The sequence below is a fragment of the Phaethon aethereus genome, assembly GCF_964289735.1.
Source record: "Phaethon aethereus genome assembly, chromosome: 11".
Taxonomy (NCBI): domain Eukaryota; kingdom Metazoa; phylum Chordata; class Aves; order Phaethontiformes; family Phaethontidae; genus Phaethon; species Phaethon aethereus.
The window spans coordinates 16,689,724-16,711,398 of NC_138587.1; the positions used below are offsets into that span (position 1 = coordinate 16,689,724).

The 21,675-nt window shown below is 45.3% G+C and overlaps 2 protein-coding genes across 2 annotated transcripts in view; both read right to left on the reverse strand.

Annotated features, from left to right (window-relative positions):
• Positions 1 to 579: 579 nt before the first annotated feature.
• On the reverse strand, positions 580 to 1,082 carry BRK1 (BRICK1 subunit of SCAR/WAVE actin nucleating complex). Its single transcript, XM_082004527.1, has 3 exons — positions 958 to 1,082; positions 785 to 867; positions 580 to 702 (listed from the first exon to the last, which is right to left on the reverse strand). Exons 1-3 carry the CDS (start codon positions 1,073 to 1,075, stop codon positions 676 to 678), a joined length of 228 nt encoding a protein of 75 aa, XP_081860653.1. The 5' UTR covers positions 1,076 to 1,082; the 3' UTR covers positions 580 to 675.
• Positions 1,083 to 1,350: 268 nt separating this feature from the next.
• FANCD2 (FA complementation group D2) overlaps positions 1,351 to 21,675 on the reverse strand; it is a gene marked incomplete at both ends in the record, with an annotated part of 50,558 nt that continues 30,233 nt past the window's right edge. Inside the window, 16 exons of the mRNA XM_082004605.1 lie at positions 1,351 to 1,491; positions 2,026 to 2,172; positions 6,185 to 6,259; positions 7,372 to 7,446; positions 8,088 to 8,126; positions 9,671 to 9,742; positions 10,306 to 10,399; positions 11,179 to 11,301; positions 11,954 to 12,053; positions 13,449 to 13,576; positions 14,129 to 14,242; positions 15,863 to 15,974; positions 16,170 to 16,302; positions 17,132 to 17,248; positions 18,381 to 18,527; positions 19,952 to 20,061. Of these exons, the coding sequence (XP_081860731.1) occupies positions 1,351 to 1,491; positions 2,026 to 2,172; positions 6,185 to 6,259; positions 7,372 to 7,446; positions 8,088 to 8,126; positions 9,671 to 9,742; positions 10,306 to 10,399; positions 11,179 to 11,301; positions 11,954 to 12,053; positions 13,449 to 13,576; positions 14,129 to 14,242; positions 15,863 to 15,974; positions 16,170 to 16,302; positions 17,132 to 17,248; positions 18,381 to 18,527; positions 19,952 to 20,061 (1,727 nt within the window). The remainder of the gene's footprint in view (positions 1,492 to 2,025; positions 2,173 to 6,184; positions 6,260 to 7,371; positions 7,447 to 8,087; positions 8,127 to 9,670; positions 9,743 to 10,305; positions 10,400 to 11,178; positions 11,302 to 11,953; positions 12,054 to 13,448; positions 13,577 to 14,128; positions 14,243 to 15,862; positions 15,975 to 16,169; positions 16,303 to 17,131; positions 17,249 to 18,380; positions 18,528 to 19,951; positions 20,062 to 21,675) is intronic.

Sequence of the window (21,675 nt, forward strand, 5' to 3'; positions counted from 1 at the left end):
ACACCAGCTCCATGGACTCCCCAACAAATGCTAAATGTAAGCAGTGCATTTGCAGCTGTAAATGCCCACTGAAAAACTGAGAAAAATAGAGCGGTGGGAAGGGAAGAGAGATTTCCTTCTCCTTGCCACTTGCCTCCCTAGAGACAGGGATAAGCACCTCTTCCTTGGTGCCAGCAAAGGGCACTCTCCAAAGGCACATGCACCTCTCCAGGTGAGCCTGCTGTCCCCACCCAGCCCTGACAGTGTGCACATGTGAAGTTTGAGACACCCTCCAAACCATCAGGATCACCAGATTTTTTGCTATGACCCCAGCAGGAGCATGGAGCACCTCGAAGGTTGAGCCACGCTGGTCAAGTGCCTCCCAGAGCTGACAGCAGCCAGGCCTGCAGCCCCTGGAGCATATCCCCTCCCGTCACAGCCCCATGTGCAGGGAGGAAGGCGTGCCTGAACCCCATGGGCCAGGCGGGCGGAAGGGCAGGCTCTGGACATCCAAGACAGTGGCAGGGAGCAGGGCATCCCATGGCCCGGCGCCAGGCAGGCAGGCAGACAGCAGGCAGGGCAGGAGCACAGCGGTTTATTGGCAACACAAGCAGAGGCGGCGGCGGCGGCAGGCCCCGAGCAGGGTGCGGGGCGGCGGTGCTCCGGCGGGGTGGGGGGCCCGGGGCCGCCCCAGGCCTACGTCAGCGTCTCGCCCTTGGTGACCTGCGGGGAAAAGGAAACGCCTCAGACAACGCCGGACCCGGGCCCGCCCCGAGCCCCCGCCCGCCATCGCCCCGCTGCTCACCCGTGCCTCAATGTACTCGATCCTGCGCTCGAGCGCCGTCAGCTTCTCGTTCAGGGTTGCCAGCCGGGACCGGCACGACATGTCTGCGGGGAGGCGGCAGTGAGAGACCGCGGGGGGCCGCCCCGGCCCGCCACCACACCCCCAACCCGCCGCCGCTGCCCCGGCGCCCTCACCGAAGGAGTTGAGGAAGTCCGCGATCTTCTTGATGGAGCTGGTGATCACCTCGATGTACTCGCGATTGGCCCAGTCCTGGTGGATCTCCCGCTGCACCGGGTCCTCCTGCACCGACATGGCCGCCGCCGCCGCCCCACCGCGCCTGCGCGGGCCCACGCTGCCTCCACCCACCCCCCCCTCCCGCGCCTGCGCGTTGCGGATCGGAGCCGCCCCAGTGCCGCCTTGGGCCCCACCCGCCGCCGCCGCCGCTGCTGTCCCGCGTCTCAGGGTTCCACGCGAGAGGGGCCCAGCCCCGCCGCGCCGTCCTCGTCGCTGCCGTCCGTGCCGCTCCCGCTTGGCTCCTGCGGGAGACGCGGCCGTCAGAGCCGAAGCTGCGCCCTCCCCTCCCCGCGTTACAACAACAGCCTCCACCAGCGGCAGGCTCCAAGCAGCAGGCAGCATCGCCTGTGGAGAAGTACCTCAGCAGGGCTTCCTGCGGAGTCCTCCCCATCGGAGTCCCTCTCTTCTGAGGCTTGAGACAAAATTTCTTCTCCCTAAGTTGAATGCAAAAGACCTGTACTGAGTGTACACGAAGCTGACAAAGTGTGCTAGGATGGAATGGAAGAAAGCGGAATTTTGTTACCATCTTAAATAAACGGGTTTTGTGTAATTGACTGTCCTGTTTCTACAGTGAAAGATGACAAAAACATCCAGAACTGGCTTCTGTTAAAGCCACACACAAGAGAGCGTGTGAAGAGGTGTTCAAATGACCTTTACCTCTTCCCTTCTTTGTGTGTCATTCTTGCCACTGAGCAGAAGAAGGATCCCCATACCCATTCATTACAAACAATAAAACCCACCACTTCAGTGCAAGAGCCTCGCTGCAAGGCAGCCCCCAGAGATGCAGGCCCCTAATCTTGAAATAAAACACTTCTTTCTGCTGCACTAGATGTGACTGTAATACAGTCACATTGAATTCAGCCTTCTAGCTCTACCCGCACACAAGGGCAGAGTTACAGTTGTCTGGGCAAGATAAGCATTGTCCTTTCCCAGGTTTTAATTGCCCCAGGCAGGACAGTGATTCTTACCTGAAGATCCCGATTTTTAAGGATGCCCACCCAGAACGCCTCCTGGCAGTGGTTGAAGGCCAGCATTGCCTTCACTCGGTATACAAATTGTTCCAGTGACTTCTTCAGCAAAGGCACATGGTTGGTCAGTCCAATGTCTTGGCGAATCTGAATATGAAACAGTAAAACATGACTACGATTGATTCATGCCTAAGTATTCTGGCTATTTAAAAAGCCATTGGTTATACAGGTGGGACGGATGGGACACAATCGCCACAAAGGTTGCCCAAACTATGTCACTTCTTGGCCAAATTCTTTTATATGTTTTGTTAAAAAATAAAACTCTGATAAGCATTTTGTCTAAGACAGCCAAATGATCCTTTGCAGCAATCCAAACAGCTATATCCACTCTGGATAAAAATAGAAGGAGCCTCAGCTTTTTTCATGAACCTTAGAGAGAGGCTAGTAACTCTTCTAATGTAAGTCAGATGAATTCTGCTGACCCTTGGGAAACTATTTTGAGAATCTGCTTTTCATTTGCTCCATCATCTCAGCAACAGGCTGGTGTCACTTGCTCTGTTCGCCAAGAATGACGCACAGCTCTTCACACATAGATCTCGCACTGCTGCCATCTTGCTCATGGCAGCCACAGCTTGCTTGCACACAAATGTCTGGAAGCTGAGTTGCTGCTGCTGGTGTGTGCAATTGATAATGTTTGGGTAAGTCTGGCTCACCTGCAAGTTATTGTTGGTGCAATAGCAGAGTTATCTCTCACCCGAGAGTACTGAGAGAGCTGGCGGAGGAGCTTGCCAAGCCACTCTCCATCGTTTATCAGCAGTCCTGGTTAACAGGGGAGGTCCCAGAAGACTGGAGGCTTGCCAATGTGACACCCGTCTACAAGAAAGGCCGGAAGGAGGATCCTGGGAACTACAGGCCTGTCAGCCTGACCTCTGTACCAGGGAAGATTATGGAGCGGTTGGTTTTGAGAGTGCTCACAGGGCATCTGCAGAACAGCCAAAGGATCAGGCCCAGCCAGCATGGGTTCATGAAAGGCAGGTCCTGCTTGACCAACCTGATCTCCTTCTATGACCAGGTGACCCACCTAGTGGATGAGGGAAAGGCAGTGGACGTTGTCTACCTGGACTTTAGTAAAGCCTTTGACAGCGTCTCCCACAGCATTCTCCTGGAGAAACTGGCGGCTCGAGGCTTAGACGGGTTTACTCTTCGTTGGGTGAGGAACTGGCTGGATGGCCGAGCCCAGAGAGTTGTGGTGAATGGCGTTAAATCCGGCTGGCGGCCGGTCACGAGTGGTGTTCCCCAGGGCTCGGTTCTGGGACCAGTCTTGTTCAATATCTTTATAGATGATCTGGATGAGGGAATCGAGTGCTCCCTCAGTAAGTTTGCAGATGACACCAAGCTGAGTGGGAGTGTTGATCTGCTGGAGGGTAGGAGGGCTCTGCAGAGGGATCTGGACAGGCTGGATCGATGGGCAGAGGCCAACTGTATGAGGTTTAATAAGGCCAAGTGCAGGGTCCTGCACTTTGGCCACAACAACCCCATGCAATGCTACAGGCTTGGGGAGGAGTGGCTGGAGAGCAGCCTGGCGGAAAGGGACCTGGGGGTGCTGGTTGACAGCCGGCTGAATATGAGCCGGCAGTGTGCCCAGGTGGCCAAGAAGGCCAACAGCGTCCTGGCCTGTATCAGGAATAGTGTGGCCAGCAGGAGCAGGGAAGTGATTGTGCCCCTGTACTCGGCACTGGTGAGGCCGCACCTTGAATACTGTGTTCAGTTTTGGGCCCCTCACTACAAGAAGGATGTTGAGGTGCTGGAGCGTGTCCAGAGAAGGGCAACGAAGCTGGTGAGGGGTCTGGAGCACATGTCTTATGAGGAGCGGCTGAGGGAACTGGGGTTGTTTAGTCTGGAGAAGAGGAGGCTGAGGGGAGACCTTATCGCTCTCTACAACTACCTGAAAGGGGGTTGTGGCGATGAGGGTGTTGGTCTCTTCTCCCAAGTAACTAGTGATAGGACAAGAGGAAATGGCCTCAAGTTGCGCCAGGGGAGGTTTAGATTGGATATTAGGAAAAATTTCTTCACTGAGAGGGTGGTCAGGCATTGGAACAGGCTGCCCAGGGAGGTGGTGGAGTCGCCATCCCTGGAAATGTTCAAAAAACGTGTGGATGTGGCGCTTCAGGACATGGTTTAGGGGACATGGTGGTTCTGGATTAATGGTTGGACTTGATGATCTTAAAGGTCCTTTCCAACCTAGTGATTCTGTGATTCTGTGATTCTGTGATCTATGGAGGTCAGCAATGGACAATCACACCGTTCCAGTCCAAAGCAAAAAGCAGTGCTACAAGTGGCCAGACTGCAAAACTACCTGCCTAGGAAGGGAGATAGCTACTTGCTGATAGCCACAAGCTGCAAACTAATGCTGCAGGGAGTTTCATGTCAGGAAATTGCTGAATTCCCAAGCACAGAGAGGAAAAAATGAGAAAGGTGTTGAATAAGCCACTGCAATAACAATCTCTTCTTGCTCAGTGTCTGATGCAATTCCTTTACACTAGCTACATGGAATGTGTGTGCACTATAAACTCCAAATCCAGCTTGTCCAGACCAAAGCAGCACTGGCTTTTGGAAAACTAGGACAGAAGGGAACAGATGCAGTTGCTGTAGGCAAAAACCAGCAGAGGAAGGGGAGCTATGCCAGGTATTGTGCAAGATTTAGCTCTGGATGAGCATCTCTTCCTACTTGCCTTGGATCTGCAGTACAGAATAGACTCGTTGCTAAACCAGGAAACCTGCCAAGAGCCATAAAAAATTACTTTGTGCGTAAGTATTCTCCTCTTTCATGAGGATACTTTGTAACCTTCTTGCATCAAGATGCTCTCATTAGCTATACTCTGAAATAAGTTCAACTTCATTTCCTGGAAGAGTTCAACATGCCTGGGAAGAGGGACACCGCTTTGCTTCGTGTTCTGCCAATGGGGAAGGGTAACCAAGTACCAACAGCAATCTGTTCTCTAGCCTGTGTAACAGGCAGGACCCAGCAATCATCCAGAACCAAACCAGGGAAAACCTCGCTAATGACACAATCAACCATCACAGTGCTCCCTGGGTCTTGGAACCTGCCCAACCATCTGCAGGCAGTCTGGACACTTGAAAATGCTAGTCAAGTGCAAAGACAAACAAAACATCAGAAGCTGCAATGATGTTATCCTGATTACAAGGTGAATTGTGACTTTAAAGTGGGCATGAGGATTTCACTTGCAAACATGAGAAGGCTTTTTAGCATCTCCAGGGCTTGTGCCAGCTTCCAATTCTCCCCCAGGCTGATAGCTGCAATGGCATGTTCTGATCTCCAGCTAGACTTTTACGCTCCTGATGCCAGCTTTGGACTAAATCGGTAGCAAATCCAGCTTGGGGAGCCATGCTAATAGCTGGCTTTCTCCCTTCAACTACTTTGGCAAAGCTCCCTTCTCAGACACGTGTTCTTGGAACCTCTTAGGAGTCTAACAGGAACACAGCAGCACAGATGAAGTTCCTTCTAACTGCTTTTTCCCATGTGATTCTCTTGCAACAAGCACTGGCTCACCATGCTGTAAGCAGGGTGCTAATCCTCTCTTTGCTTCCTCCCTCAAGTATCCTACGAAGACTGGCAGACTGGTTGGGTGTTACTAGCTTTCTCCCTTCCCTTTGCCCTCTTCTCTAGTATGAACGTAACAATGCTCAAAAGGCAACTCAAGAGGACCTTGAGTAAGGTTTTCCCCATGTGTGCCTCCTGTTGCTGATTATTCTGATTCACAAGGCTGTTGATCTTTGCCAAAGCCTCACTGCTGTATTATCCATCTGGCATCTATACTTTACGCAAGGTCTCTAAGGTCTTAGCACGTGTCCTCAGAAACACCCGCTTACAGATGCCAACAACCAAAGATGTCAAGAACCTCTGTCCTAAAAAAGAGTATGTTAACCTGAGCTGACATCCAAGTCAGCCACTTCCAGATCAAATACTTCAACTTTTGGACCATTAACCAAGGCTATTCCTTCTCCTCTCAGAATTTTTGCTGTACAGACGCTGCTGGAAGCCTGCAAGTAGAACCTGCCTATGCCCTGGAAAAGCAGTGGAAGAGAAATAACTCATTCTTAAGGCAGGAGTTTGTGCTGCAATTAGAACTTATCTTACCTTGGAATGGCCACACATGTGATGAAGTTGCCTGGTACTCAGCTGCAAGGTTTTCAGCAAACTCTGCACATCATCCTGCAATAAATAAGTAGACCAGCAAATCATTCTCAAAGGATTTTTCCGTAAGGGACACAAGAATAATGAAGCAGTATTAGTCCCAGCAATCCTTTCAAAGGTTATGGAATAGACATATGGTGCACGTATGCAGGAAACATCAGACAAATGGGATGAAGCCATAGGAGGCTTGCACTGTGCATATAAGTCAAGTAACTGGTAATAAAAATACCACCATGTGTCAGAAGGCCAAGCACTTTGAACTGAAACTGAATCAGAGTTTGGAATGAATGCATATCAGTGAAAGTGGGGCAATTAAAATCAAGACGACCTTGTCACATCTTGCCTTGAGTACAACCTTCTGAAATAGGGGAACCAGAGGAAAAGTATAAAACATACTGCGAGATTGTGGTATTTGAAACACATCCAGCATGAACTCTGGATATCAATCTTCTCCATTTAGCAAATTACGTGCACTTTCTATTGTCTAGTGGCAATGACTAGGTATCTGATAACCTCATTCCCTCAAACATCCATGAGAAGAACAGACCTTATATTTGCAATAGGAGTTATCTGTTAGAGAGACAAGTTGTGAAGACTAAGCCAAAGAATGAGTCTCACTGGCAAAGCTGGATTGCCTTGCAACAAAGTAGGGGAATAAATGAACTGTTCTTGCTTGTCATGGAGTGCAGCAAGGTTGGCCTGTCCATCTGCACTCATGCATGCCGTCCTGCTCAAAGCTCCAAGAATTATTGCAAAGACACCAATGTCACTGTCCATCTGGACCACAAGCCCTCACCAGCCTGGCTGCTCACGCGAGCTTCCTACTCTCTGAACGACACCTTTGTGGTAATAACTTTTGAAGGAGATGGAGGTTGAAAGGGCTTCCTTTGCTAACAGTGAAGCCATCCAACCAGAAGAGCGATGGCAAGTTGGGGAACAGTGATCTGTTTGCTGAGAGCACACTGGATGGGCAAGTAAACAGGGCAAAGCACAGCTGGAGACATTAGACATGTTTGTCATGAAGTGTCACAAGTGTCATGCCAAAATGTGACCAAAGTCAGGAATCTCCTAGCAAGCATCAGTCATGCTTCCCAACTGGTTCCACACAGCTCTGGCTTCAAAAGGCTTACCCTGTGCTTTTTAAAGCTGTAGTCCAGGAGAGGCATGGCAAGCTTCAGAAATGCTTCTACAAAGAGACGGCCATACTATAAAAGAATGATAAATAGATCAGAAGGCAAATTTAAATTCCTTTTCAAAGAACCATCACAAAGTCAGAGAAGATAATGATACATTCTTTCAAGCTACCCTGCAGACTGTTCTCACTTAGTAAAAGACTATATTCATGTGAAGGCTGTACTGGAATATACAGGATCAGTCAAGGGTCCCACTTTAATCACTGCAAAGAAAGGCTAGAAGGACAGGGTCTCATCATTGTACATATCCTTTGTTTTATTCACTAGCAAATTGGGAATGAAACTGAACTAAACACAAAATGTTAGAATCACTATACATATAGCAGTCCTAGCCAGAAAAGGGAGAGTTGCAGAGGGACTCATGATCCTTCTGGGCTCCAAGGAACCACCTGTCTGCTGTGATGTCTCCTCTCATTTAGAGTACCTTAGGGAAAGTAGAAAGGGGAAAGAGTCTAAAGTCAGTCACGCCAATTGCTGCAAGTCCATTGCGGTCAAGCTATACGAAAGGCATTAGTGGAAGACAGTTAAAGGTATAGGAAACAATATCTGCTTCTTCCAGAGAATTCAGTAACCACTCTACTCCACTGGAGGCAATGATTCAAGAAAGCTGGTACTTAAACTGCTGTCTTTAGTTATTTTGAATTCTTGCTTACCTTCAGGCAGATGCTGAGTACAGGCCTGCTGTCGAATACCTACTTGGGCAAGAGGAAAAGAGAACCAGATCAGTCCACAAGTCTAAAGGAAACAATGTAAGCACAGCAGCCAATTAAAAATATCCCTTCATTACATACCCTTCATTAAAGTGTGAAACCTGTTCTAAGGCAACATCCATTCTCAAGTTTCAACAGGGAACAACGCATGAAATATAGTGGCTGTCAGGCAGAAGTATGTGGCAGGATGGCTGTTTGGTGATTTAAGGTGAACTTTTGCAGATGGCACAAAATTACCTCAACAACTCTGAAGTTCTTAATAGTTTGGGACCCAAGAGACCCAAGTCCAGCTGATGGGCAAGTAACCACATAACGGATGAAGCAAAACTGAGATGAGCAAAATAATGTATTTAGGAAGAAATAATGAAGCTATTCCATTAACGGTGCCAGCTGGCGAAAGACACCAGGTGTCACTGCACAAGTCACACACAGCTGTGATCCAACAGCAAACAAAGAAATGGAACAGATGGTCTCAGCTCTCCTGAAGGCTTTCTTCTAGTATACAATTGCATATATAGAATTTGTTTCTGGCAAAAATATAACTAATTAGTGAACATTTTAACTGGCACAGCACACAGATGCAAGTGAGAGCTGTGAAGGTACCCTGGTGCTGCTATGGATTGTAAAACAGAACCATTTGGTCCAGCTCTACCCTTTATGTTCTCAAAAGGCACGTGGAACACAGGTAGGGCTCCAGTGACTGCTGCTGTGTAGAAGGAGCCAGCTCAATTCACAAGAGCTCATAAGCTGAACTTGAAAAATCTGGACTTGCCAATCATTGCTTCAGACATGATAAAAGCAAACAGTAATGATCAACCTAAGCAAGGAGTAAAGTGCAGCTGTACCTATCGCCTTCTGCCCAAAACATCACCACACTCAGTGACGCTGAATGTACTAACTCCAAAACTGATGGAAGGGAATATTTCACCTAGTGGGCCTGGCCTCTACAGTTTATCACCACAGGATGACATGAATTGTCAGCAAGATTCAAAGGAAGATCGTATGTCACCATAAAGAGCAAGTGAAGCTGAGGGCTATCAGATAAGCACTGAATGCAGGTTACAGACAGGAATGCAAGCCTCCTGTCCAGAGTATTAGCCTGCCTTCAGCTGAGTACATCAGGAGAATGCTTCCCTCTGTCAGATGTTATTCCAGATCTACCTGAGGGGTCTCTCCCATCTGCCTCTTCCACAGCTGGCAGTGGACTCTGTCAGACACAAAACATGGTACTAGAGAATTTGTTCAGGCCCTTTTCTGCACTTCCTTACATTATTCATTTGTGCAGACTTCTTATTTGTGTGAGAACTATGTTTGTAAGATATGCAGGCTGTAAGAATTAAGTAGTATTGAAGTGAAAGCTAAATGGAAACCCTTGCACACAGATTATAACTGGCTTTATTTACCACCTCCAGGTTGTTCCACTAGTCAGCCATACTTCACATTTTTCCCTTGTGCTCATGAAGCTGGGTGCGCTGGGCTTTACTGAAAATTTGAAGAAAAATCCAGAAAAACAACCAGAACCTCACCTTGACCAAGTTAACGAGGATATGGAAATTCCGCACAGCAATGTTCCACCGCAGCAGCTTCTCCAGTTGCGCCTAATGGGATGCAAGGGGACAATAACCCAAGATGGTGTATTTCCTCTCACCTTGCTGGATACTCACTCAGCGTTTGCTGTACCCAAAACATTGTTGTTGTTGTTGAAGACAGAGGGACAAAGCCCCACCACAGGCAGATTTATCACAGCAAAACCACTTAATGGCAATTCCAGCCTGATCAGTGCCCACATGGCTTAAAATGCTCTCTTAACACACTTCCTTGCTCTTAAAGCAGCTCTTGGTTGCAAGATAATTTTGTGCTCCCACACAGGTATGCAGGCCAAGTGCACAGCTTCGCATTTTGCTGTTTACTATCTGTTTTCTGGTTACAGCTTCTGCTGGATTTACTAGATTTTTGACATGGTACAAACCAGAAAAAAAAAGGATGCTACTTAGATGTTGCCCTGTAGATCAGTTTTGGCTGATGAACTAAGCTGTCTGACTGCATTTCCTAGACAAAGTTCAGAAGCAGATTCCTTTCCAATTTATACATCTTTATTGTACTGTACAGTGTAACTTATGTATTCTCCCCCTCAAAGAGTCCAGTGCATTTTTTTTCCTACCTCACTTGAGTCTGATGGTTTCCCAGCTGGGATGCTTTTCACTGAACTCTCAAGCTGAGCCATCATTACTCTGAAGAAAATCGGGAATGTCTGCCTGTGGAGAAAGTGAGAGCAAAACTAAAAGCCAGCTCTGAACATCTAGATAGGCTTCTTGTCCCCAGAACAATGCTGAAAACTTGAAGATTACCCAGCTGGGCATTCTTCTCAATAGGAAATTACAGGAGATTGACCCTAAGACTCATAAGCATGTCTAGCCCAGGCTCATCGCCCAGACAGATGGAGAACCTTGGGAAGTCACTACCACTTCCCCAGTATGAACTGCACATAGACACCACCCACTTTTTTGTAGCTCTGGGGCTGCACAGTGAAAGGTTTGCAGCTCTCAGCATACGATGATGTTGGTAGTTCCAAACTGCAGGAACTTTGGCCATCCCTGTATAAACCATGCTTCCAAATTCCTGTGGGAGGAGCAGAAACATCCTGAATGTGCTCTTGCACACTGTATACCAGCCCAGGATTGTCTATAGCCACCCCAGGCCTCTGAGGCTGACTTTTGGAGTGCTTTGCACCACCACAGTAGCACAGAAAGAGGCAACATACCTGACGACAGACAGCAATTCATTCTCCAATTAAAATGGCTCACAAATAATAAACTCAACATTGTGTTAATGCACAAGGACATTCCACCTTGACATCAAGCTAACACTGTACTAACCTGTACTGCCAAAAAAAAGTTTACAAATGCCCAGAGTAGTCCACAGCAGTACTAACAGGAAACCATAATAGACCACAAAATAAGAAAATTAAATATTAAAAAGCAGAAATTGCCATTATGCATCTCGTGAAATTCAAGGTTTCTATTGATATAATTACCTGTTTAGTGTAGGATAAGTAGAAGAACATGCTTCTTTGGCAGAATTGATCAGTTCAGGAACACCGACACTGGAGATTTCTTCTATAGCTTTCAGGATGTTATCTGTGTGCTCCAGGTAGACACTAAATCCAAAACCAGCTTAGTTCGTCAGTAAACATTATGCAGAAAGCCTTGACTTGTAAGGCTTTCAAGACTGTCTTTGGTAAGATCCTCATAGAGTAGCTGTTGAAGTACAGGCTGGATGAGTAGGCAGTGAGCTGGACTGAAAACTGGCTGAACAGCCAAGCTCAGAGGGTTGTGCCCAGGATGATCCCTGGCAGTCTGGTCTAGGTCACCCTGCTGGAGCAGCGGGGTTCAAACAAGGTGACCTCCAGAAGTCCCTTCCAACTCAACCATCCTGTAATTCTGTGATTTTATTTCACCTAATGCTCAGTCCTGCTCTCCTGGACTTGAGTGAGAGCTGATTTGCTTTCAGTTTAAACAAAACCAGATACGTTGGTCCAGATCACACTTATATGTGTATGTATGCACACATACATGTATAGATGTGTTGATGTATGCTGACAAGCTATAGTCTGGCAAACATGAAGTCCAAACATACTTCTACAGCCAATGGCTAACAGAATTCTTCCTGCCACTCACTATCTTTCAGTACTTTAGGCCAAACTGTTTAAGTATGAGCATTATGACTGAGAGGGGTCATTCCTCTGCAGCAACAGTAATTATCAGAAAAAGAGTGTCTCCGCATGCTTGAGATAACGGCTTGAGCCTTACCAGAGCAGAGTATGCAGCGCACTGTTGAACTGGCTGCCCTTCTCTCGGTCTCCACTGGGCTTCACCCATGACTGGCAGAGGAACTGCTTTGCTAGGGAAGCTGTAAAAGATAAGGGATAACTTACTGAAGGAAATAGATGTGTTTCATTTCCCACATATTGCAAGAATCCAAGACAATTTCCTTCTTCCATATAAAGGTAGTGTGTTCCGATGGCTTTTTGAAAGATCATAATACCAGTACCCCACAATATGCCTGAACTTTGTTAAGTCAGAATTCATTTCTCCTAAAAAACAGTAAGGCCACAAGGACATATATTATAATAATAAAATATATACATATCCAGTGTGTTCCCAGTCTGGAATAGCTGTTTGCATCAGAACAGCAATCCATCTCTGGCCATTTCTCCCTGACAAACTTACATTAAGCATTATTTGTTTGGTAGCTCCTACAGTGTGCCAACTGTTTGTTTTTAATTAGGGAAATATGCAACCCTTGAGGCATTCATTTCCAGAAATGGAATTCCAATAACAAGTGACTCGACTTTTTGGCCACAGTGCTATAATGATAAATGTGAACAGGCAAGTTTAAGTTTACACATTTTTTAAATAAAAACTGCTAACAAACCTACTTGTCTCTTGCAGAAATGTTTAAAATTAGGAAATTATTAGTTAGAATTGGTTATTCCCAGCCACACTCACTGAGCAGTTCTCCCAATGTAGGACTGTTTAAAGTAGGAAAACAATCTCAAAGTAGGGAACTTGCAATTCTGAGTGGCTATGGGGATCTAAGAAGGACAAATTCTAGGGATGTCTTAGGTATGACAAGGTATGGCTGAGAGAGGCGACTGTGTCTGTCACACACTGAAATAAAGATTCCGAAGTGGAGACCAACTAGTTTTCTTGTATATTCCCTGCAAGCATGTCTACGCCTTATCTGTTGTTGAATGCTGTTCCTCTTGCAGAACAGGTCCTAATCCCTCAGAAGAATTCTCTTAATTGAAAACATTTGTTGCATGGGTTTAAGAACATACAGGCTTTCCTCCCTCTGCCCTGATGTAACAGCTGTATTTGCAGTTCATTTCCATAATTTTTGGAAATGAGCTGTCACAGCATACTGAGACATCTGTACTTACACTAGGACGTTACATCAGATTAAGTCTATGATCCCGTCCATAATCAGTGACTAAACTGGTACCAAAATTGAACAGCAGGCTTGTTATTAAAAGCTGTGAGGCTTTGATTTTTAAAAACACCAGCTAAGAGAGCTGGAGCCTGCCTTCCTGCATGTGACTGAAGAACACAAAAACAAATACCAAAGATGTTCCAACATATTTATTGCTATTCCTTTTATTAACAGCTAGAGCTGTTCACCCCAGTGAGATTACTAGGATATCAAAGGGAAATCTCTCCCCCAAAAGATGCACTCCAGAGAGAACCCAAGTCTTACAGGCAAAAGGACAGCATGAAAATGAATTAGAGGTTCTTCACACATTACCCATTTTCTCTCTCTTCCAGCCAGCCATTGGTTTCTCAGCGATGGCAATCAGGATCTGAGTGAGGATGAACGCACAGTGGAAGCTGGGAACACTCTGCTGGAAATTCAGCAGGTAGTGAAAACTCTCACTGGGGATGACAGGAAAGGGAAAAGGTAAAAACAGTGTAGATAGGGTAATCTCCCAGAAACATATAAATAAAAAGGAATTATTAGACAAGCTCAGATCCAAGGTCTCCCTAGCCCAGTATTTTGTCTCTGGCAGTGCCCTTCTGAAGAAGAAGGGGTAGTCAACCGCTAACAGATAAAAATTCAGTTCACTGAGAAACTTCTCACAAGCCCCAGTCGCTCTAAGTCTAGCAACATCTTTATACACTGCTTTTCCCTGGTGCTCCTTTAGGCATTTTAACTATCCAGAACATGCGCATTCCTTCTGCAAATCCTACTAATCTCCGAGTCTCAAGCAGCATAGAAACAAATGAGATCCATAGATTAATGCATATTTTATAATCCAGTAACTCCTTTTCATTAGGTTTGACCGCACTACCATTCAGTTAAATACAAAGTGCTCTGAAGATAGTATGGTCTCTGTGAGAAATCCCAAACACCCATCATGCTCACACAAAACAGAGAAAACTGCTTGACGTTCATCCCTTTCAGAGCTTGGGAAATACTGATTCTACCTTATCAGCTCCTCCAGAAGAAGAAACTCTGTCTCTCCTGGCTTTAGCCTTTCTGCAAGCACCTGGAGAGCTGACCTCAGCAAGTCAGTATTTTCGTGCTGAGAAAAACCATTCCTGAGGGGGGAGAAAAAAAAATATCCAGTTTATCATCAGACTAGCAGGAAGAGAGGTATCAGATGCAAAAGCATATCTGGGCATATTTTTGCAACAAGAAAAATAAAGAAGCTGAATATGCAAGAAGAATCCTGCAAATGAAATTTAAAAGGGGACACAAAAAACTGAAAACTGATTCTGACCACAAACTTAGTTCATACACAGTTTATCTTTTCCAAGGAACGGAAAACCTTGTGCACACATAATACTAACTTTTCAGTTAGACTGCAGACCTGGCTAGGAGAGGACAGGCCGTTTCACATAAGTGGAGGTTCATATATACTAAAATAATGCTATGCAGACCTGAAAAAAAGAGGATGTCTAATGACAGTTGCTGTGCAAGTGCAGTGATAGTGGCTGGTGACCTCTTGAACAACAGGTAGGAGCCTAACAGGGAGGAAGACTGAAGAGCTCTTCATTAATTCTTTGAAATACCAGTGTCTGTGAAATCATTCAGTGAGGATACGCATTCTGGAAAGGCTCAAATGCCTCCATGTTCTAGATCTATAGACTGAACGCAAAGACTTGATAACAATAATGCTCAAGTGCACCTTTAACACACAAGTTAATTAACAATCAGTAATATAAGAGGGCTTGATTAAATGTATGTAAAAGGAGTTGTAATTCGGCTGTTGGACTTCAGTGGCTGGACAGGTAGCCCAAATATATGGCTGCCTGACCTAGAGCAAAACAGAATTATGTTACTCTCTATCCAAACTGAACAACAAAACTTATCTTGAGTGGCAACAAAGATAACAACTGGTTACAAAGTGGGCCAGTTTCTTTGGTTTACACGGTGGGTACACTCAGGAACAACCAACATTCATACTGGCTAACGAGAAAATGACTAATCCAGGAATATTCAGGAGTGAATCAGGATCCCTGAGGCTCCAGCACTGGCCAACAGGAGAAGCAGACCTCAGACACTTTTTACACAGTTGCTACTGTTTTTTTAAGTACAAAGGTAAAACACACTCCATACACAGATCTAAATTAGGGTTCAGAAGAACTTCTGTAATGCTATCCTGGATTATATTAGCAGGTGCAGAGGTCAAATCCAGGCTGCACAGGCATTGAGTTTGGCATTTATGAATCCAGTTCGAGTGCATCAGCAGCACAGACTTTTCGTCAATGAAGTACACATTCATCCTTTCCCGTTGGCAAAAGAAATTCTTTCATTGCTCAGGATTCAGGAAGTGACTATTTAGCAAAGGATGAGGGGACTTACTGGCTAAGATATTCCAAGATCCCTAGGTAGAATGGAAGTTGCACAGCTAGGTGTGCCAGTATGCCACTTATGCTGGTTTTGATCCAAAACCACATTGAATACTAGCCAGTTCAGTGCCTCATCGTACATTCACTGTTAATCACCTACAGTTTTAGTTCAGCTCAGGATCAGGTAATGAAGCTTGACATAACTATAAACTCCTTAAAAGTCTGCAACCAGTGCAGCGTGTTGTTCTGCATGGCTGACAGACCATTTGCTGGGTACAAACACTTTAAAGAAAAGGAACAAGAAGAGGACGCAATAAACAGACTATGCTCATTTAGGCAACTATATACTCTTTTGTTTAAACTCACCAAGCAAATAGGGAACGAAAGGTTAGTAACAGCTGTTGGTAACAAAAGGACATCAGCTGGTGCTCCTGGATGTTCAGTCGTGGCTCATCTTCCACACCCCGATTTTGTATAACTGCCTTTAATACAGAAAAAATAATTCATGAAATACTATTCCAAGGAAAGATAATGGCACAAGAATCCATCTCCGTAAACTCCATGTTTACAAACCCTGAAGAAAACAAAGCGAGACTCTTTTTCCCACAAACAAAATGAAAAATACCTTTAGAAGTGACAAAACTTGACAGTTTGAGTCAAAATTGCTGCCCACTGACCTGGAAGTAGTTGTGCATGTTCTCCATGTGATTACACAGTGGCTTTAGTAGCTTGACTACACACACAGCAACTTCCTTGGGGGATCTCTGACACAGGTGGGAAAAGCCAATATCCTTGTAGCCTCTTTCCTGCAGCAAACCCAAAAGATTAAAGTCACCTCATCAGACTTACTTGAGAATAACTTCGCATCAAGCGCCACCTCTTAGACTGCTTCTGAGCAGTGCAATTCCTGCTGTCATACACTCTGTCAGGAAGGGTCACAGAATAAGAAAATTGGCTTCTGCTGAACAGCCATCACCAACTCAAACAAGTGGATAACATTTGATTAAAAGAATTAAAACAGATGTGGCATGTAGATCTTTTACATTTTACTCAAACACTAAGAGAAGACAGTCTCTGCACATGGGAATTAAGACAGGTAGAAAGACAAGGAGAAAGATCACTGAACATGATGGGGTTCATCAGATTGTAGTGAATTTCTTAGTTTAATGCAATGGGACACACAGGTTTACTTTCCTCCTGAAGGCATCAGCCAGGCATGCAAGGAATGACTGCACTCAGAGTGTTCTTCTAAAGACTACAGAAAAAGCAGAAACCCAGATCTGGCAGCTTGGATCCGGCAGCTATCTGGTCTGCCTAACCTGAGCTGCTTCTTGAACAGCAGAGCCAGTCTCCCCAAGGAGGACTTGAATTTTGAGACTACAAGGCCTCAGTTATACACCCTCTCCTGAGACACGCAGAGAACAAAGTGCTGCAAACACTTCAGTGAGGGAAGTGGTACAGAAATCTCTTTTGAAAGAGCAAGCACTGCTCTGACACACAGTTGGGCATCAGACTTCCATTTAAGTGTTAGGTGAAAATAATTCTGAGAAACATTTCTCGCAGGAAAGGCCTGAAGGCCACTGATGTGCTCTGCCTCAGCCCAGGCGTAGTCCCATCGGCTGCTGCTGTACTTGCCTTTGGAAAGGGCACTCTCCTTGTGGAGCCCGGGATCAGCACATGATCCAGCTTCCAGCACAGGTCATCCAGAAGAAAGCAAAGTTCAGCAGGTCCCAGCTGCACAATTTCACGAGCCTGCAATTACAAGAACAGTCAGTCCCAGGACCCAGCATGTAATTGCAGTGCCTTGAAGCTCAGGTTCTCCCCCTCTGTTTCCAGTTATGAATCCTGGCTTAGTTAACCTCAGCCAGGGACCTGCTTGGTAGATGCTAGGGTTTTATGTCTCCGCCACAGCAGGTATGGGGCATTGGTTCTGGTTGCTCAAATCATGAAGCAAACCTGGTGCTCTGAACATAGCTGAGGCAGTGTCAGTAACACTTAACTACTGGGAGAAAACTGATTTATATACATTGACATTGAAAATAAGCTCCTAAGGATAAAAAGAGGTTTAGGCCCAGAGTCACAAAATTCACCAATTGAGTAATAGTCAAGAAGTAATGCAAAATAATGCCACATAGCCCAAGAGACTTGTCAGTCTTCCAGCTGGCCTGTGACCTGCATGCACAGAGACAGTTGTCCTTGGAGCAGGCCAGGCTGGACTCCAGCCTGCCATGGCCTTTTCACATTTTACTAATCTTACTGTAGCCTAATAAAATTAGGCTCCATATGGTCTCAGCCTGCCTACAAAGAGGGTAACAAAATTAAGCACTTCTGCTTTCTACATCCATAGTAATGGAGTTTTATATAAAAGTTCCAAGATGATAAACAGGACCCTGCCCACTGAGGGCACATCCACGACAACAGTCCCACATTTGTGCTGAGTTTCCAATCTGCTGATGCCTTGAGACACTTGACTATTTGCAATACGGGCTTTACTTAAATGTCATAGGTTCTTTTACAATAGGCAAGCTGCCTTAGTGTATTTAACGTCCTACAGCAGGCAGTGTTCAGCATTAAAGCTCCTTTGTTTCCGTTAGGTCTATACACATCATACCGTATCTTTTTTCCTTTTACGCAACATTTATATTACTTTGGTTTTTAACATTGCTGTTTGCTGTTCTCAGGCAAGTCCTCTTTATCTCAGTGCCTTGAAGCACTTTGGTTTCTGTGAGGGCAAATTCTCTCCTGGCACTTAGCTCACAGCCCAGGACCAACACATCTTAACATCAGTCTTCTCTTCATTTTAATGGAGCAGAAGGAGGCAAGGCCTCCAAGACAGGCAGTTACACAAAGCCTGATCAGTATGGTTTTACGCTGTTCCCTTCACCTCTGTATGCATCTCTGTATCCAAGACAGACTTTGTCAGCAGTCCACAGTGCAGTACGGTGAACACTTCGAGGTCTAACTCTCGGAAGTACGGGCGGTAACTCTGCAGCTGTGCCAGAGGATTACCTGCCTCTCTCTCAGCGGTAGTCTGAAAAGTAAATGGCAGAATTGAGGTTGCAACCTGCAAGATTATAAGACCTTCTAGCTCAAATAAAGCTATTTCTTTCACACAGATTTCTGTATTTTGTGCCAAGTTGAAAAAAGACTAGGAAGAATTCACAACAACTAGTGAGACAAGCACATAGAATCAGAAGCATTTTCATTTTGGACTGTACAAGTCGCTAAATTTTGTCTAGAAAAAAATAACTTAGGAAACTGGAATAATCTTTGCTATCTCCTTTCTGCGAACCAGTGGCCATTGTGAAACCCATTCTGGACTTGGTGAATGACCAAGCACCATAAGTGATGAAGGCAAATGGTTTTATCTTTGATAAGTACCAGGATGGTAAACTATGGGATGCTCTGTTGTCTCTGGGTGACAATCTGTAAGTTCTTAAGAGATTTGCTCCACACAAGCTTGTCATGGGAGCCAATGTACGTTACACGTGGCTTTCAAGAGGATTTCTGTATTCAGTCATCCTGGGCAGGGCATGGCACCTAAGGACTTGTCCAGGACCAGTGCCCTAGTTAGGTAAGATAGATTAGGTACATTCCTTTCCAAAACTATTTGAGGCTTTGCTTATTCCCTGGTACTTAAGTAACTTTGTTATCATATCTGACTCTGTTACATATCTGTACAATAGTAGGGAAGTAGGAGAAGCATATTTACATTGGGAAATTGATTAAATGTACTCTGAAAAACAGTTATTAGCAACAGTGATAGAAGTGGGGCCTTGTGGGATGCTGAGCCCAAAGCTGGGCACACTTTCCTGGCTTCTTTCTTTCAGCCAGCACAGATCTTACATTCCAGACGTGATGATAATAGTGTTAAGAGCGTGTTCAAAAGAACAGGAAACAAAATCTAATAATTAGTTAGTTGATAGGTTTGGGGAGTAGTTCTTAGCATGTGATGAAATGGATAATTTTAAAGATGCCTTATCACAAATACATTGATTAAATACCTCAAGGGAAATTGGCAAAATGAGCACCTGTGACTGAAGCCAGCTAGAATCAGTGGGAGATAAGATCTTTACCAGGGTCTATATTTTCCAGATTCACCTAACAATTTCTGACCTGAGCGGAATGGCAGGTTATTGCAGTAACTTGAGAGATGGGGTGCTGGCTTAAAACAGAAACCTTCCATAGTCTTAACCAGAGAGTAACTAATGATGTTATTGATAATCCTGCACATTTGCTCTGCCCTGAACCACACTGCCTGTTGGAGAGTGGCTGGTCTCTGCAGCAGACAATTTTCAAAACTCAGAAGTAAGGCAGGTGACAGAAAGCAGAATTGAACCACTGGACTGTGATTAACTTTTGAAATTAACAATCCCTCTCAAAGCTTTTGTTTATGCTTCTATGTCATCTCCCCTAGTCTGTCTTTCTTGCGAGTGCCCAGGAGCATACACCTACCTTCTCCAGCTCGGAGAGCTCAGTATCAGGCTGGTTTCCCTCAGAACTGTCATCTGCTTGAGAACGATCTGCAGAGCAGGCTTTGCTGTCATCAGCCTTTTTTTTCCTGCCTTAAAGAAAAAAGCAACTTCAGAAACAAAGGCTACACTGCGCTCAACACTATACAGCCCTTGCATCCAGAGAAACAGCACAGGTTGTACTTTAATTGGCCCTAAGAAAGCATGGAGCATGCACAGGTTGTGTGTGATCCATAGCCACGACCACGATCCAAGAGAGAGTCAAATGCATTTGGGGATCCCCCACAACCAGCTTCTCTTCTATAAAATTGCAGTAAGAAATTAAAGTGAGTCTCACTGTTCTTAGTATAGTTTAAACATTATGAAGTGATTGCAAAAATGAGTGGGACATCATCTTAGAAAATGCTTGAACCAAAATTTAATGTTTCTCCCTCAGACACAGTATTGAGGAGGAGGACCTAGAAAAGGAAGATAAGACACAACTATAGAAGGGACTTGCAGGGATGCCAAGCCAACAGCAGAGTAACACAATGAATTAATTGCAACTGTCTTCACTGCTGACAATGGTAGGGAGATTCTGACCTGACAGTAGGGACTTGACACACTATGGAGCGGAGAGATCAAAGAAACTACATTGATTTCAAGTAATTGCACAGGATGTATTAGACCAAACAGCCAGCCAATAAGCCACCAGGATGAGGTGACATTCACACAAGGTCCCTAAAGGGACTGAAATGCGACATTTCAGAACTGCTGCCCACACTGCCAGAGGACCGATAGCTTGCCAATATAATTCCTCTTAATAAAAAGAGATCTAATGGGAATCCAGGGAATTAAAGACTGAAGTGAATCTGTCCTCCATCACTGGGAAAACAGCAGTTGTCTACAATAAAAAATAAGATCACTAAGCATACAGACATACAGTCTGTTGGGGAACAGTCAGCAGGGCTTCTGCAAAGGAAAACCTTGCCTTACTAGCCTGCCAGGGTGTCAGTATCATGTGGATAAAAGGGATGTATCAGCCAGAAGAGATTTAGATTTCCAGAAAGACTTTGACAAGGTTTTACATCAGAAACACTAAGAAACTGAACTGGAATAGCACTTTCTTGGACTGAAAGCTTGTTAGAGGAGAAGCAAAGGATAATACTTAATGTACAACTTTCAGATGGAATCAGCCATTGAGTCCTTCAGGAATTGGTTGTACTCAGCTTCATAAGCAACCTGGAGAAGGGAATGCTCAAGGAAATCCCCAACAAGTGTGAAGTTTGGCATACACTTTCATCTGCCATTTTATAACTGCTGTGCTGATGAGCATCAGAGACTTCTGCTTTTGTATCTCTGTGATCCTTTCTGGGGGCCAGGCCATAGATAAAGTGAAACAATATCAATTAAGTTGCATCTTTTATTGCATTATCTTTAGAAGAGCAGAGTCAGACAGGAGAAGGTCTTCCATGACATAATAAATAAACCCTCTGAATCAGACGGGAAAGTGAATTTGATATGTCTCTCCTAAGGAGCTCCTTGTTCCCTATCCTCTGAGGAATAGTCTTAGGCTAGATTTTATGACAGTATCTGAGCTGATCTAATGGTTCAGGGGTAGTCCTGCTCCTCCTCCTACCTTTCTCCTGTTCCCAGCCACACACACACCTGACACTTGCCTTGCACTGACTCAGGAAGCCTGATCACTGGTTAAGCAGTCAACTTGTT